At 34.2% G+C, this 18,150-nt stretch overlaps 1 protein-coding gene across 3 annotated transcripts; it reads left to right on the top strand.

The window, feature by feature from the left end:
• Positions 1–246: 246 nt before the first annotated feature.
• On the top strand, positions 247–17,842 carry LOC100378364 (hepatocyte growth factor-regulated tyrosine kinase substrate-like). 3 transcript variants are annotated; one of them, XM_002733345.4, is made up of 17 exons: positions 247–352; positions 3,528–3,612; positions 6,334–6,409; positions 7,629–7,721; positions 9,846–9,966; positions 10,233–10,285; positions 11,872–11,940; positions 12,343–12,467; positions 12,813–12,891; positions 13,368–13,460; positions 13,703–13,783; positions 14,500–14,532; positions 15,085–15,249; positions 15,651–15,855; positions 16,305–16,477; positions 16,657–16,830; positions 17,064–17,842. In XM_002733345.4, exons 1-17 carry the CDS (start codon positions 316–318, stop codon positions 17,625–17,627), a joined length of 2,226 nt encoding a protein of 741 aa, XP_002733391.1. In that variant the 5' UTR covers positions 247–315; the 3' UTR covers positions 17,628–17,842. The 3 variants fall into 3 exon arrangements, with proteins under 3 accessions (XP_002733391.1, XP_085358181.1, XP_085358180.1); XM_085502055.1 differs by having other exon boundaries at positions 12,813–12,897; positions 15,654–15,855; XM_085502054.1 differs by having other exon boundaries at positions 12,813–12,897.
• The last annotated feature ends 308 nt before the right edge of the window (positions 17,843–18,150 follow it).

Here is an 18,150-nt window from a genome sequence, read left to right as displayed (position 1 = left end):
ATTCTATTTTCAGTATATGACGTCATCGGGCTACCTAGCATAAAGAAGTGTTGCTGAAATATTATCCTATTCCGAAAGAAAAGAACAGATGGTCTAAATATAAAGTGATGAATCGCATAATATGGGTATCAATATATGCTTATGATGCCGATAGTGTTAATACTCACTGTTGTGACACGATTATATTAGCTAGCGTATTTACGTTTTATGAATTTCCTTGCAAAGTTAAGTGGCACTATCGACCATCGCCATTTTGGATTTTATTGGAAGGAAGCTAGACATTTATTTTGATCGTTTTGTAGTTTTATCTTCAAAATGTTTAGTTCTAAAGGTTCATTTGACAAACTTGTAGGTAAGTACACTATCAAAAAGCATTGTTTATATGTATCTGTGTTGCGATGTGCTGATATAGCAGAAAGAGGCCATTTCTTGGTCATCGTCGCCGTCGCACATCAATTATATGTATTTCACTATTTGTCTAGCCGTTTCGTCAACAAATTATCTATGATCCTCTGATTTCTAAATTATTTTTCAACATAGTGTATCTAATGCGTTTTTACATGAAATTTATTTCACTTGTTTTGTTGTTGACTATCTGCTTTTTCACTGGTGTAAACAGCTGGGCTTAATGTTTACACTGCTTTGGTCATAATAAAGTGAAGCATGTCAACGAACTCTTTCTGTATGAGGTTATTCACAATATACCGGAATGTACGTCAGAGTGCATCGTACAGCGAAGTTATTGTCAGAAACGCAAAGCTTCGACGATAATACCGTTATCGTACGATGGCAATAACTTCGCTGTACGATGCACTCGGACGTAAATTTCAGTATTTTGTGATTAAACTTATTATTATTCGCCTTTCGGAGGACCGGTGATCTTTCAAGTTGATCGGTTTTCTGATCGGGGAAAGAGTTCCTTTTGTACCCCACATCCCTAATCCTACCCCTACCCTCCAGCACTCCCCATTTAATTGTACATGCCCCTCGTAAGGACATCTATAGTTATCTAGAGGGAGCATATACAAATGAATTGGGAGTGAGTGTTAGAGTTAGGGTTAGGGATGGGGGGTACAAAAGAAACCTTTGCCCTTGTCTTTAGTACATGTACATGTTATAAAACTTTCTGAAGATATTCATAACATGATTGTACAATAGTTTTTAAAGTTTTTATGAATGCATAAGAGAATAGTTACGGCCTTTCTTATGATTGAATAAGAAACAGTCATGTGTCAGTAGAGTGCATGTGTGGTGCTTTGATTATGCGCCACACATGCTCACACACACAGTGTCATGTCACCCTACCTTTATTTTATTCTTGTTGACGTTTTTGTTTTTATGTCAGTCCTTATCTTGAGCTGCCAGAACTTCCATAAACAAAGTGGTAAATTTCTTTTCTAAGCAGACTGACTAAATAGATTGACTCTCAGTCGATGTAAACAATGCTGGCATAGTCTCTATAAAAATACCCAGATATCATTAACCTGGATAAATTTCTTACACAAATATGTGAAAATTCATGATTACAAGATTTCTGTAAAATTAGAATGAATGATACAATTCAGCACAATTCTACCAAAACAACGCAAGGCCAAATATTTATATCCCTTAATACTTGGCTGAAAACAATTTTAGCTTTTAGCTTTAGTCTATCCACAAATGAAAAATTCATTTATTCAAGATTGGTTACATATTTCAAAATGTGTTTAAAATTACTGTTAAATGGCCCTTACGATTATGTTCACAGGGCATAAACGTTCATTTTCGCCATAGCCCTATGCCAGCAAGCAAGTAAAATACGACTGGACATTGGACTATAAACCACGGCCTAAGTGCCAACCGTGACCAAGTTTAATTTCAGTCCATTTGTATTTATAAAAAAAAAATGTTATGTTCATCTAAAGCATGTATGTCTAAAGTAAATGTTGACTAAATAGTTACCAGCACTACAAGAAAGCTATATTGTTCATATATTATCGTTGATGTTGTCAACATATGACCTTTGTATGTACATGTATGTCCATGCTGTGACTCATCAGTTTACAATATGACCACTGTTATCAGTATACTGTAATTACAAACATCTGCTTATTGTTGGAGACATTTCACTAACAGTGTGTTTTCAAAGTTTTTGTTCATACATCAATTTAAGTCTCACTCGTTCACAATGAGTGGAGTTCTGTCACATGATTACAACTGTTTCTATCACATCTGTCTTGTATTGGCCAATGAGAATTCTTTTATTTCCTTAGTTATTATTCTACACATACACATATGTCATAATCAAAGGTGTATGGTTATATGCCCATTACTGGTTATGGCATGATATCTGTTATCAAAATATCCAGAATACCGATATGCAACAAATTGAAAACTGTATTCTTTTTAAACACCAATTGTTTGATTTGTTGTAAAGTCCCCAATTCAGTGGTATATATTTGATGGGGCATGGTCACTTTGTGGTTACAGAACAACTCATGCTTCATATCAGTGATTTATATCATGTGCTGTAGCCATCACATAACCATAATAATTTATCTACTGTACATGTACTTTCCTAGTCATAAGCCCAGGGATCTCAACATGTAAAATCAGGGAAAGTGAGGGGTTGGTGTATACCTGAGGACCACTTTAAAGAAGATGAAAATTATTTTGTTTAACACTGTAAATTATGTCATTTCCTCTCAAAACATTGTCTAAATAACAATTTTCGTTCACTGTATGCCAGATTAGAAGGAATATTATGTCTTTTTGAATGAAGAGCTTCTTCATGTGGTTCTGTATGATTTGATCTGAAACAATGTACTCTGGCCTGACAGCTCAAGTCTGTTATTAACCAATCAGAATGCTGTGTCATACTGATGCAAATCTTTGGGAATTTCTGCATATTGATGATGGCATTTTTAATGTAATGCAGAAGTGCATTACCATGATGTTAAAATAGGATCTGTTAGCACTGGTTTCAACAAAACAAAAAAAAAATGGTGAAATTTTTTTGTGGAGGAAGCATTCAACACATTTCAGTCTACAACAGGTCACTTCTGAACATAGTTTACCCGTTCACCAGGGGCGGATCTAGGATTCTGGAATAGGGGGGTGAGTTGGCCTAAGGCCAAGTTCGCGAGCATAGTTAGGCATCTGGCATTGCCTGTGTCAAAAACTACAATTCTTATTGCTTTAATACTTGGTGTATATGTACCTTGGGCAAACCTCTCTTAGATTTCTCCATTTTGTGATGATTTCTTAAATTCTATAATTTTGATGAATATCTTTGTCATTTTGGGTACCTTAGGTAGACCACTCTCAAATTTGTTCTTTTTCTATTGATATCTTCAGGTCTTTAATTGAAATGTGCATTGCCAACAGCGGAGCTATCTCAGCCAAGTTTGTTTTTTTAAGATACATGTATTATAATTAATAATGAGTTGGAAGGATCTTTTATTATAAATTGCTTCATCACATTCACAAGTGATGAAAACATTATGTATCATTTGTTATTATATCTAATTTTTTTGTTTCTCCTTTAGATAAAGCAACTAGTCAGTTATTACTGGAACCTGACTGGGATGCAACTCTTCAAATCTGTGACTGCATAAGACAAGGTGATGTGACGTAAGTAGTGTTGTGACATCTAGCTTATTACTGTAGCAGGAAGGTTGACATTTTTGAATAAAGAATTCTCTGTCTGTTATCTCCTTCAAAACCTTACTGTATATTGTTTAAAAGCCTGGATGTCAAAAAGTATTTTATACTCGACATAGACTTTACTACATATATATTTTAGAATGGTGAGTCCTTGTTCATACATAATATTATACATATGCACGTCAATTTGTTTCACGATCTGATTCAAGATGGCCGAATGGCAGCCATTTTTGTGCTAAAAATCATCAAAATCAACCATTTCTCGGCTGTTTACAGATGGATTTTGTTCAAACTTGGTATATACATTAGACATTATAGGACCTTGATGCACATCATTTTGTTTTACGATTTGATTCAAGATGGTCGAATGGCAGCAATTTTTGTGCTAAAAAAACCTAAAAATCAACCATTCCTCGGCTGTTTACAAATGGATTTTGTTCAAACTTAGTATATACATTAGACATTATGGGACCTTGATGCAAATAATTTTGTTTTTCAGATAAGATTCAAAATGGCCGACTGGCGGCCATTTTGCATTAATGAATGTGGTTCTCGTGCCATATCTCTGACTTGCTTTCACTGATTATGTTCAAATTGTAAATATATTCATTATACATCATGTCATAGATAGACAGATATATTGGTTTGACGATCCTATTCAAAATGGCCAAATGGTAGCCTTTTTTGTGCTAAACAATCATTTATGGATGGATTTCGTTCAAACTTGGTACATATATTTGACATTACAGGTTCCTGATGCACATCATTTATTTTTCAGATCGGATTCAAAATGGCTGTCTGGCGGCCATTTTGTTTTAATGAATGGGCTTCTAGACCCATATCTCCGACTTGTTTTGACTGATAATATTTTCAAATTTTAAATATTCATTATACATTATGTCATAGATAAACAGATATATTGGTTTGACTATCCTATTCAAAATGGCCGAATGGTGGTAATTTTTGTGCTAAAAAATCATCAAATATGAAGCATTTCTGGCATTTATGGATGGATTTCGTTCAAACTTGGTACATACATTAGACATTACAGGTTCCTAATGCTCGTCGTTTTATTTATCAGATTGGATTTAAAATGGCTGACTGGCGGCCATTTTGTTTCAATGATTGGGCTTCTAGAGCCATATCTCTTAAATGCTTTGACTGATTATATTCAAATTTTATATATTCGTTACATGTATTCATGTATTCAAAATGGCTGATTTTGAATGCTGTTCCAGAGCAATATCTCTCAATATGGACAAGTACTTGTTTGAGGATCAGATACAAATGTCAATCATTTTAATGTTAAAAAATCATATTCCTGACATAGTTACATGTATATTCCAACTATATTACTATAAACAAAACTATATATCTTAAATTTGATAACTAACGGGGACTGTGCCATGCATGGCTTGTTTTAATTAAAACTACCCTGAAACTGGTTGACATACAAACATATATTGCATTCATTGTTGAACCTATTGTACGTAAGAAAACCTGAACAATGTAATAACACTAGATACCCACTTGGGTATTTTCACTAAACCATGGATTGGAAGTTGACATGCCTAGTATGTGACCTGATTGAATGGACACACGTATATACATTGGTGAAGGCGCTGATTCGATGGAAACTATGCTACAGCACGCAATCTGATTTAACGGATATGTGTATTGATGAATGCCACTGATTGGATTGTTCCTGCGAGCATGCACATGCCATGTGTTGAACCAAGCCTCAGAAGGGTGTATGTTTTGTGCCTGGTGAACTGTCTTCTCCTGTGTATGTCTGTGAAGGCATTGAGGGACCATTATTAGTCCCCATTCAGACGAAGTGCGAAAACGGGGACTTATGGATTGACCTCTGTGCATCCATGTGTCTATGTGTTAGCACCTATATCTTAGACATGCCTGAACCGATTACATACATACTTCACACATACGTCATACATAATATTATACATATGCACATCAATTTGTTTCATGATCTGATTCAAGATAGCCGAATGGCAGCCATTTTTGTGCTGAAAAATCATCAAAATCAAGCATTTGTGGATGGTTTTGTTCAAACTTGGTACATACATTAGACATTATGGATTCCTGATGCACGTCATTTTATTTTTCAGATCCAATTTAAAATGGCGACTGGCGACAATTTTGTTTTAATGAATGCAGTTTTAGTGCCATATCTCTGCCATGCTTTGACTGATTATGTTCAAATTTTATATTTTCTTTATACATCATGTTATGGATTATATATGTATTCAAAATGGCCGACTTGTGACAATTTTCTCAATTAATGCTGTTCCAGAGCAATATCTCTCCATATGGACAAGTACTCGTTTGATGATTAAATACAAGATGTCAATCATTTTAATGTTAAAAAATCATCTTAATCAAGTGTCAGCTTCTTCATCTATATCTCTGACATGTTTATGTTTCAATTATATTACTATAAACAAAACTATATATCTTAAATTTGATAACTAACGAGGACTGTGCCATAAGCTTGTAAAATTCTAATACATGGTACTACACTAGCTCTGTCTGCCTGCCTCAAATGAAAGAAAACCCATGTGAATTTTTTTAGTTTTGATCTTTTCTAACCTTGCTACTATGATTTTGGTCTGTGAGTTTGTCTGTGAGTGTTGATATTGTGTAAACATATTATTATCTACTTTCCAGACCCAAATATGCAGTGACAGTTGTAAGAAGGAAATTACAGGATAAAAATCCTCATGTATGTGCATACGGATTACATGTAAGTTTTTATATTTTTTTCCTCACTACACTTCATTTCAAATGATTTTGCTGTCTGTCAATAGTTAAGATTATGTACATTCAATAGTCTGTTATGTTCTTCACAATATCAATTATTCTAGAGCCTTGAAAGTTGTGACATTTTTGATACTGTCAGGTCAAGGTACATTTTCATTTTCATCTCGCAAAAAGCAGTGAACAATACATTTAATACTATACTTGTTGTTTTGCTCTCCTCCATTAACCTAAGACAGGCTGATTCTGTGGAGGGAGAGGGTTTGCACAAATCAGCATATGATTGTCTTTATAAATAATAACTGTAATATACTACTATACCTGCCAACTTCATGTGGGTGCCTTGGAAGGTACATGTATATACTACACCTACCCCAAGCCTGGGTCATTGTTTTAGCACAGAGAATATTTTGTGAAAAAAAATTACACATTTGGTAGAAAAAAGCACCACGAAAATTTACAGCAACATTATTGTTCCTCTCATCCCAAAAATCTCAGAACTAGATCAAGGAAGAAAATAATTTGCACTGTTTTTTAGCTCCGCTGTTGACTTTGTCGAGCGGAGCTTATCATATGAGTGATTGTCAGTCTTTTACTTTTTCGACTTCTTCTTGAAAACTAAATGCCTGATTGCTTTGATACTTCATACCTCTCTTGATTTGTTAATTTTGATGAATATTTTTTGTCATTTTTGGTAAAAAGTGATATTTTTGATTGAAGGTATGATTGATTTGATATTATTAATATAAATATTACAGGTGGACTTCTCTCAGATTTGTTAATTTCTTGATATCTTCAATTTTTTGACATGTGCATTGCCATCAGTGCCTCTGTCTCAGCCGAAAGGCTGTTTGTTTTTATCATCTCTTCTAGACTGATGAAACACTAAAAGTTATATCAAATGTTAGTTAGGGTTATACTCATTTTTGATTTACAGGCTTTATTTTTTGAAAATATTCTGCGAGCTATTTATGGTTCTCCTAAAAACAGTGATGCAAGTAATTAATGAAGAGAAGCTGTTTGTTAAAAAATTAGGAGAATGACATTTAGATCGTGCAGGGTCAATTGAAGTGAAAGTTATCACTTGACCTAGAAATTAAGGTTTTGGAAAAACCATATTTGTTGCTACCATTTTATTGTAACTCACATCCACGGCACTAGTTTTACTTCATGAACATTTCATGCTTTAAATTTAAATATTTCAGGTTTTGGAGTCAGCAGTTAAAAACTGTGGAACACTGGTCTATGAGGAGGTTGCTACAAAATCTTTGATGGATGAATTTAGGGAATTAACAAAGGTAAATACTATGTAATTTATACTATGTGACTTCCCTCAATCACCAAAATTTGTCATTCATTCTAGTTCACAGCTTTAAAATTATTTGTTTGATCACTGCTGAATTGACGTATGACTATAAAAACCTGTATCATTTGCAGATGCAGGCAGTACAAAATGAGGAAGTGTTCCCCGGGACACTGGCTTTATTAGCTCCGCTGTCGACTTTGTCGAGCGGAGCTTATCATATGAGTGATTGTCTGTCGTCGTCGTCCGTGTCAATGTTTTACTTTTTTGACTTCTTCTTGAAAACTACAAGCCTGAATGCTTTGATACTTGGTGTATATGTACCTTGGGTAGACCTCTCTTAGGTTTGTTCATTTCATGTTGATATCTTCAATTCTCTAATTTTGGTGAATATTTTTGTCATTTTGGGTAAAAAGTGATATTTTCGACTTCTTGTTAAAAACCGCAAGTGCAATTGCTTTGATATTACATATATAGGTACTACATGTGGACCTCTCTCAGATTTGTTCATTTTGTAATGATATCTTTAATTCTCTAATTTTGGTGAATATTTTTATCATTTTTGGTAAAAAGTGATATTTTCAACTTCTTGTTAAAAACCGCAAGTCCAATTGCTTTGATACTACATATATAGGTACTACATGTGAACCTCTCTCAGATTTGTTCATTTCGTGATGATATCTTCAATTCTCTAATTTTGGTGAATATTTTTGTAATTTTTGGTAAAAAGTGATATTTTCGACTTCTTGTTAAAAACCACAAGTCTGATTGCTTTGATATTACATATATAGGTACTACATGTGGACCTCTCTCAGATTTGTTCATTTTGTGATGATGTCTTCAATTCTCTAATTTTGGTGAATATTTTTGTAATTTTTGGTAAAAAGTGATATTTTCGACTTCTTGTTAAAAACCAATAGTTCAATTGCTTTGATATCACATATTTAGATACTACATGTAGACCTTTCTCAGAATTGTTCGTTTCGTGATGATATCTTCGATTCTATAATTTTGGTGAATATTTTTGTCATTTTTGGTAAAAAGTGATATTTTCGACTTCTTGTAAAAAAACAATAGTCTGATTGCTTTGATATTACATATATAGATACTACATGTGGACCTCTCTCAGATTTGTTCATTTTGTGATGATATCTTCGATTCTATAATTTTGGTGAATATTTTTGTCATTTTTGGTAAAAAGTGATATTTTCGACTTCTTGTAAAAAACCAATAGTCTGATTGCTTTGATATTACATATTTAGATACTACATGTAGACCTTTCTCAGATTTGTTCATTTCGTGATGATATCTTCGATTCTATAATTTTGGTGAATATTTTTGTCATTTTTGGTAAAAAGTGATATTTTCGACTTCTTGTAAAAAACCAATAGTCTGATTGCTTTGATATTACATATATAGGTACTACATGTGGACCTCTCTCAGATTTGTTCATTTTGTGATGATATCTTCAATTCTCTAATTTTGGTGAATATTTTTGTCATTTTTGGTAAAAAGTGATATTTTCGACTTCTTGTAAAAAACCAATAGTCTGATTGCTTTGATATTACATATATAGGTACTACATGTGGACCTCTCTCAGATTTGTTCATTTTGTGATGATATCTTCAATTCTCTAATTTTGGTGAATATTTTTGTCATTTTTGGTAAAAAGTGATATTTTCGACTTCTTGTTAAAAGCTGCAAGTCCGATTGCTTTGATACTATACATATTGTTCATTTTCTAATGATGTCTTCAGTTCTTTAATTGAAATGTGCATTGCTAACAGCGGAGCTATCTCAGCCGATAGGCTGCTTGTTAATCTACTCCATGTAAAATAGACCTTATTTTCACCCTCCAGTAACTGTGTTGTGTTGTCAAGTAAATAGTATTTCACACATTTGTATTCTTCCCTGTTACATGTATGCAATAATTGATATATCTTTCACATTTCCTGTCAAATTACTATCTGTGTTTATATTGTATTTACATGGGTTGCAGCTGTTTAAAACTAGTACTTCGCAATTATTATCATCTATATTATTGTCAGCAATTTCATTCTACAGTCCCTGCTGTTCAATAATTCTGTAATGTTATTGTTTGCTCCATTTTGTTTTATAGACTGGCAGTGATAAAGTTAAAAACAAAATACTGGAATTGATTCAAGCCTGGGCGCATGCTTTCCGCAATGAACCCAATTTGAAAATTGTAGAAGATACCTACCATCTTATGAAAATGGAAGGTATGTATTAATACATGTGCATAGGTGTTGCATTTAGATTGCATTCAAAATATTATTAAAAAAAATAAAGCTCCTGAGAGCTAGAAAATGCAAGATGATTTGAAATAATAATTAAAGTAATAAGTAATAAATAATGACTGAATAAAACAGTTGCCATAGTGACAACGTATATTTACCATGCTTTAATAACATATTTTGTTTACATGGTTAGTACAAATTTTTTCATTGAAGGCCAATCATATATTTTTGACATCATTTCTTACCAGGTTACAGTTTTCCCCCGTTGAAAGAAAGTGATGCTATGTTTGCTGCTGATAAGGTATTTTTCATACGCTATAAATATACATTATAAATATTTGGTATGAATAATAGAACTCTGTTAATCATATCTATTTTGTCCACTTAGTTTGTTAACTTGACCAAACAAATTATGTCAGCTTGATTGAAGTATAATTTAGATGATATTTAAGCATTTCCTGTAATGTGTTCGTTGTAATGATGTGGAATCAAATTTGACATTGATTTTTGGCTCAACGGACCATAGGTCCGCTGAGCCTATGGGATGGGTTTCTGTCTGTCTGTTTGTCTGTCTGTGCACGACTTCTTCTCAAAAACCGCCGAACCGCTTGACTCGATTTTTGGTGTGTGGATGCCTTGAATTAGTGTAGATGGGAAATTTGTTCATGAGAAGTCTATCTGTCAAAAATTATGCAAATTAGCCCTCCAAAACTCTAAAATTTCTTCTATGCTACTATGACACTAAGTGGTCTACAGTGCTGATATTGATAGTGCATGTGGCTTGGGTTGTTCTCTATCAGTTTTGTCAATTTGGTAAGGAAATTTTCAATTTCCTAATTTTGGCGAATATTTTAAAATGGTCCTTTTTGGTCAAAAATTCTATTTTCGACTTCTTTTTCAAAACCGGTAGCCTGAATGCTTTGATACTTGGTGTGTGTGTGTACCTTGTGTTGACATATACTAGATTTGTTCATCCCATGCCCATATCTTTCTCTAATTTTTGGTTAAAAATGGAATTTCAACTAACCACTATTTCCAATGCCTTGGTGTTAGGCATGCATGTTTATTATTCCATTGACAACTTTGTGTGGTTGTTTGGCGATATTTCATTTAAAAGTACAAATTTAAACAAAAGGTTGTGGCATATACAGCACTTATCTTTTGTACAATAGCCGTTGAGCAACAGTCCATTGGCCTATTTTTTTTAACTTTAAGTCACTTTGTCACTGTGTGGAGCTAGGTTACTGTACATGTATGTGGCTGGTTTCTGGAGGTGCAAAGCAAAACATTTGACTGTATTCCTTGATTTCCTTTGGATTCAATTTAATTTGACTGGATGGCTGATGTTTTTGTTCCTAACAAGCCAAAACTAATTCAATGTAATCAACCATTTCTCATATGTGTCTTTCAGTCTAACTTGGTTAGTGATACATGTCATTTTGACACACTTTATCACACAGAGGCATTTTAATTAGTTCCTGTAGTCTTATGGATTGACCTGCAGGTGTCTGTTTCTGCCATTCTGAACACAAATTTACATGGACAGCTATCATTTAAACTTGATGATTGTCATTTTGTTTTTTACATTGAATTTCTGAAATTATGTACAGATTATCAATTTCCTTTAATTTCATTATAAATATATCTAAATTAATAATTCTTATATTAATAATCACAGCTTATATAGTGTATGATTTTCTTCTAATATCAATTGTCATATTGTCTGCATCACAGGAAAACTTGTAAAAAAATTATATTTTGCATCGTTATTCCTCAACTGTCTTTGATGTCTGTTACATGTATAATGCAAAAAAAAATAATTAATTTATCATACATTTATATACATTTCTTTCAACGTCAATAATTCTTGTATTTTGCTTTCAAAAGGCACCAGAGTGGGTGGATGGTGAAGTGTGTCATAGATGTAGAGTAGAATTTGGAATGATGCAGAGAAAGGTAAGGCATATCTACTGATAGTACTCGCTGGTTTGTTGTGTCAGTGTATTTGTTATGCTTATGTACTTAAATTTGCATTTGTATTTTGGGTGTTTATTATGTGACACATTTCTTGGTATGAATATGCTTGTAATATTTGAGGATTTGCCATTGCTCTGATTTGATTTACTAACAAAGGTGAATCTTTTATGTCTGAACATAGTTCAGTAGCGTTAGCAACTAAAACTCCGGGCACAATCACTAAAATGTTGACATACTGAAAATTGTGAAATTTGACTGTTTAGGACATATTTTTTGTAATTTGAACATATTCACACCATAACATATGTGACATAACATACTAAAAACACTATTATTTTTTCATTTTTTCTCTATATCATTTATTTCGATGTTTTTCCACAGCATCATTGTCGACACTGTGGCCAAGTATTCTGTAACAAATGCACCTCAAAGTCATCTACAATACCAAAGTTTGGCATTGAAAAGGAAGTTAGGGTCTGTGAAGCGTGCCATGATAAATTGAACAAGTAAGTGCTGGTTTGGTTACAGAGCAAGTCTACCACTAGAACCTATTTCCATGGTGCAAGTTGTTTTTCTATAATCAACAGAATTTAGAGAATTGGTAAAATGATCATTTGGAAAGAATAGAACTTTCTATTGTTGGTTATATGTCAGATTTAATAAGGAGTCAGATAATGAAATTAGGATAAGATTACCCACATACATAGGATTGTTATTGCAGCTATAGAATGACAAGCAACCTTCCTATACTGTGTTCTCAACTCATAACTTTGTTATTTTTTAATCTACATGTATATTGAGAATCTGATTGCATACTAAAGTTTGACTGTAAATACAATGTTGTATTTCAGGACTGGAGGAGCTGCATCTTCAGCGGAAGGAGATCTACCAGCTGAATATCTAGCCAGTCCACTGGCACAGCAATCACAGGTACATGTATGTCACTTTACTCAATGTGTAGTCCTTTTACCTGTAAATGAGTAGTAACTTTTTAGGTTATGAAGCAGTATGTTTCAGCTGAGTGTCAAAATGTTCTTGTTTATCAGGTATATTTAGTGGTTTCTAAAATCAGTGAATTTATGTGAAAACACCTACCATGAAACGCAGAGTAACATAATTTATATCTGTCATCAAATTTGTGTGTAGTAAAAAAATAGTATGTAATACAGTGAATGTAATGGCATCATACAAGTCATACACCTGGGGAGACACTTTACATCTAGACTGCAAAATTCTTTGATGTTTATGTATTGCTCAGCCATATTTTGAAGTTAAAACTGCTGTATAATATCAGCATATCTTAATGTTTTTCACTCACCGCATCACATAGAGTGATTTTGTTGGCTATGCAGGTACCTAGTTAATTCATCTGCTATGGAAATTAAGTCTTGACTTGTTTGTGTTAGGTTCCTGCCAAGCGAAGTGAAATAGAATTACAGGAGGAAGAGGAACTACAACTAGCAATGGCATTATCATTGGATGAAGCTGAGAACCGAGATGTAAGTCACTGTCACATACCGGTAATGCAGTGTTTAAACTTTAAAAGTTGTTAATCTCTGAAATTGCACCATGTATGTATATTCATGTCCCAGAAAACTTGTTTGTAGTTTTCATTCAACAAAAACTGTTTTTACAGAATTTGTACTTGAGTATATGAATTCTTAAAATAGTATGTTGTATCATAACTCAGTACCTTGTTCCACGTTAACTGCTAATGTATAACTGTGTTTTTGTTTTACAGCGTATTCGAAAAAACAATAGAAGTACTGTTAGTTCAACTATTTCATCATCACCGCCTGCTTCAACACTATATTCTTCAACTGTGAGTAACTAATAGTCATGATTGTTTATGTGCCTCAGTGTTCCCTCAAGGCATTTATTTTTGCCAAATTTTGTAAGTGAAATTAGGCAATCCAGGAAATATTTTGTGCATTTTGTATTCCAAATATACTTGATTCAAGGTGGTCTTTGAGATGAGATCACCATATTTCTTAGTGCTCGATTTGCTTTGGAACAACATGCATATGCATGCACACAAACTATTAAAGATTCCCTTTTTTGTTAGTATGTGTATTCCTTGTGCAGAAATCTTGCTCTACCAATATCTCAATCAATACTGCTACATGTATAATCCTATTATTAACCATGTTTTGTATTACAATGCTGCAAATTTGAATATTAGGTAAAACCATGCAGGGTTTATGATGAGTACATTAAATGAAATAACATCAAACTCTAAAAACACTGAGATTATTCATTGATGATCTAAATACAGTTGAAGTAACCTTAAGTTCAGTTTAGGGAACAATCTTGAAATAATGAGCATTTCTAGCAGTGAAAACTGTTTATGGTATTTGCTCAATTATAGCACACTGGCAATAGAAGTGCATCTAAACCAACAGATCATTAAAATAAGACTAATTGAGCAGATGTGGTATGTCAAATAAACTTTGACAAGGATTATTTTTTTAGCGTTTTCATTTGTATATTATTATAGCATGTTATGTAAATGTTATTCAATTTTTTTTTTTTTTTTAGTCAACAACTTCCCAGCAAGACATGGATCCTGAGGTAGGTTGGGAAATCTTATTGTGGTTCAGTATAGCATATGTTGTAGCATGTGGTTAAGAACCATTGATAATTGGCTAATAATTAGAACAGGGACATCACCTATGGTCAATACTTTTTAAGGGTAACGATGCCCTGGAATTGCAATCATACTGATTTATTAATATGATTCATAGCGTCAGTAATCACCATTAGTGTAGTGCTTGTTACATTATTGACTCCTGGTCAATAGATCTGACTAAATCCTACATATTTACTTGGGGTGAACACCCAAAAAGAATCCCAGATAATAATGGGGAGGCCAAGATTCATTCAGTAATGAATACAATTTTGCAGGAACCACCATTGTTCGTGTTCGATCAGGCTAGATGGCACATAAAGTGACTATTATAATAATTCCTTTATGGTATGGGGTAATCTTAAACATGCAATATGGTGTTACCAAATGCACTATATTTACTGTGACACTTGAAAAGTCCAGAACTGCCGCCTGACTCAAAATTGTTTTTCGAAAAAGATACAACTCACAACAATTGAACCTTTTCTTCATTTCAGCTCGCACGTTATTTAAATCGATCCTACTGGGAGCAGAAACATGACGAACAGAAAACTGCTCCATCCGCACCAACTAGTGCTGAAATTACGCCAGCCACTGCCCCACCAATGTCTGGATCCTCTCAGACACAGCCTGCATACTCATCATCTGGAAAAGTATCTGAAGTAAGTAACTCTGTCAAATTGTCTCCTCCTCTGACAGCTTTGTCACATTTCTCCTGACAGTCAGTGTCGTCAACGTTCAATAAAAAATCACTAGAAACAAAACCAGACTTTAGGCAAAATAGAATAAAAAAGTGTTTCCAGTATCCGAGCCTTGCCCCGTTTCCACATACATTCTTTACATGTAATCAAATAATAACAAAATTATTTCAATGGAAAAATACAACAACAAAAAAATGTATATGTACCCTTCCCTTTTTTTCTGTTTTTCAAAGTTACTTAAAACACACTTGTATTTCACCTTAAGTAAAGCTTCTATGATCTGCTTATTCCTCTTCACAAACTAAATGATATTTAGTCATCAAAGTAATTGAATATTAATATTTCTACTTTTCTCTCAACAGCAGTATCCCAGTGATAATGGTGAACATGAACAATTCCTACAGACGTTATCAACAAACATTGATGTGTTTGTGAACAGAATGAAAAGTGATTCCCAGAGAGGTCGTAGTATTGCTAATGACACGTCAGTACAAGGATTGTTCCAGACCATCACCACCATGAATCCAGAGTTGTTGAAAATTGTTGATGATTTGGAAGACAAAAGAAGTGAGATTACACTACTATAGTTCACTTAAAGTGCCACTGCCGTTACATAGAAAGCATAGTGCTTTCGACAGTATTTCACATACATTGTACACGTCTCATAGCACCTCTCTACTTGTTAGTCAGTCAGTATGATTGTTATACAGACTCTGCTATATTCTCATAGTAACTAGCTCGTACTGTAAAATGACTAATTATCACTGGGTTTAAATTTCGCTGATTTACGATTTCAGGCATATTCAGTGGGTTTTAAATTCACAGTTTTATCATTTAGATAATGTGATCTACGGTATGCTAAATTTTACATATTCACTGGGTTTTAATTTACTGCATTTTCCAGCAAAATTAAAACCCAGTAAATAATCAACCCATTTACAGTAAGTGTTGACATTTTCCATCAATACACGTAACCACTATAAGCTCATTCTAACTCGTGTACATGTCTCTCATAGACTACATGGAGTCTTTACAGGACAAGTTAGCTCAAATACGGGATGCAAGAGAAGCGCTGGACGCTCTGCGGGAAGACCACCAAGAAAAAATAAGAAGAGAAGCAGAAGAAGCTGAAAGACAAAGACAGATCCAAATTGCACAGAAGTTGGAAATAATGAGGCAAAAGAAACAGGTAAACTACTAGTGTGGATGTTTCAAAAACTTGTTAGTTTATTTAGATTTACATAGCATTTCAGTTAATGTAGGTCATTGGTGTTTTCACTTTTCAGACTTCATACTATGTGCTGTATTCTCTGCAAATGGCAATTAATGTAATCATACTCATCCATGTACATTTATCTGTTGTCATAGGAATACCTCGCTTATCAGAGGCAGCTAGCCATGCAAAGGCTACAAGAACAGGAACGTGAGTTACAGATGAGATTGGAACAGCAGAAACAACAACAGCAAATGAGGCCCGCCCACTACACTGCTCAATATGCCCCACAGGGACCACCCAGTCAGCAGTACAATCCACCCCAGCAGGTATACAAACTAGTTTCCTTGCAGTGTACTTTATTGTGTGTACTGTACAAATTACAATCAAGTACAACTTTGTATCTTATGTAACAGTCTGATGAACATGGTCTTTCCATAAATACTGTATGCATGGTTTGATTGGCTAATTCAACAACCCAGCGATGGCTAGTCTACTGCAGCAACAATTATAAACCATGGGACCATCATCTAAATGTCTGATGTTTATTTCTCTCTTTCAGACATTCTCCCCTCCAAACTCAATGCAGAACTCACCTGTGCACTCGTATAAAATGGCACAACAGCCAGCACCAGGTACTTACATGGAGCAATCAGCACAGGCACAAGTTAATGGTGTCAACCAAGGTCCAGCTTACACCCAACAAAACCAGTATCAACAGCCCCAGCAGAACGTCTCCTACGCTCCACCTCAATCCCAGCAGTATCCGCCCCAAGGTCAATATCAACCACCTCAACCCCAGTCAACATCTAGTTTCAGTGCCCCCTCCTCGTTAGACTACAACTCGGCTACAGTAGAGTATTCGCCTCATTTTGCTGAATACCAACAACCGAATGTTTACAACATGCAAGGCATGGCAAATTCACTGCCGCAATTGAACCAGGGTCAGCAACCACCACCACCTGAACAGCAGCTGCAGCAGCAGCAACCACCACCCCAATCCCAGCAGCAGTATGGAATGCCTCAGCAAGGACAAGGCAATGTGTATCCCCAGCAGCCACCAATGTCCGGTCCAGCACCTCAACAATCTTACATGCAAGAGGCTCAGCTTATATCTTTTGATTGATTACTATTTCTTATTGTCTCCTTTTTTCGTGCAATCTGACAAATACCATGGATGTGTTATATAACACTTGGTAATATTGACAAGCAGTGAATGGAGATACAAAAATGCTTTTAAATTATCAGACAGATTTCACACTCAATCATAAAAAACTTCATTATTGTTAACTAAATGAATGACAGCTGTATTTCCCTAAAATAAAAGGTACCGGTAATTTATGATGATAGTGTCAATATCTCTCATGCTTTGAGATTCAGCTTGTTAATGATTCTGCCATGGATTATATATTTATTGGCATCATGGATCAAGATTCTCTACAGTGCATAACTGGGTAGTGTTTCAACTTAAATAGTGTAAATAATGAAATCTGTCACATCAAATGCTGTTTGTAGTACTTTTTGCAGATGGTGCTAGATTTTACCTTTATTTAAAATCACTGTTCCTCTAATTAGCATTGGTATTTTATATTATTCTGAGTCTTTATGTTTCGATGTCATTTTTAAAAACCCAGCTTTCACTTCAAGTG

This window comes from Saccoglossus kowalevskii, chromosome 8 (assembly GCF_978046115.1).
Source record: "Saccoglossus kowalevskii chromosome 8, keSacKowa6.1, whole genome shotgun sequence".
Lineage (NCBI taxonomy): Eukaryota > Metazoa > Hemichordata > Enteropneusta > Harrimaniidae > Saccoglossus > Saccoglossus kowalevskii.
This window is presented reverse-complemented; position numbering and strand designations above follow the sequence as displayed.

Coding starts and splice junctions, on each gene's coding strand:
- LOC100378364 (XM_085502054.1), top strand. CDS start 316: ATGTTTAGTTCTAAAGGTTCATTTGACAAACTTGTAG. Junction 353..3,527: donor TTCATTTGACAAACTTGTAG/GTAAGTACACTA, acceptor TTTCTCCTTTAG/ATAAAGCAACTAGTCAGTTA. Junction 15,856..16,304: donor TGATTTGGAAGACAAAAGAA/GTGAGATTACAC, acceptor TGTCTCTCATAG/ACTACATGGAGTCTTTACAG.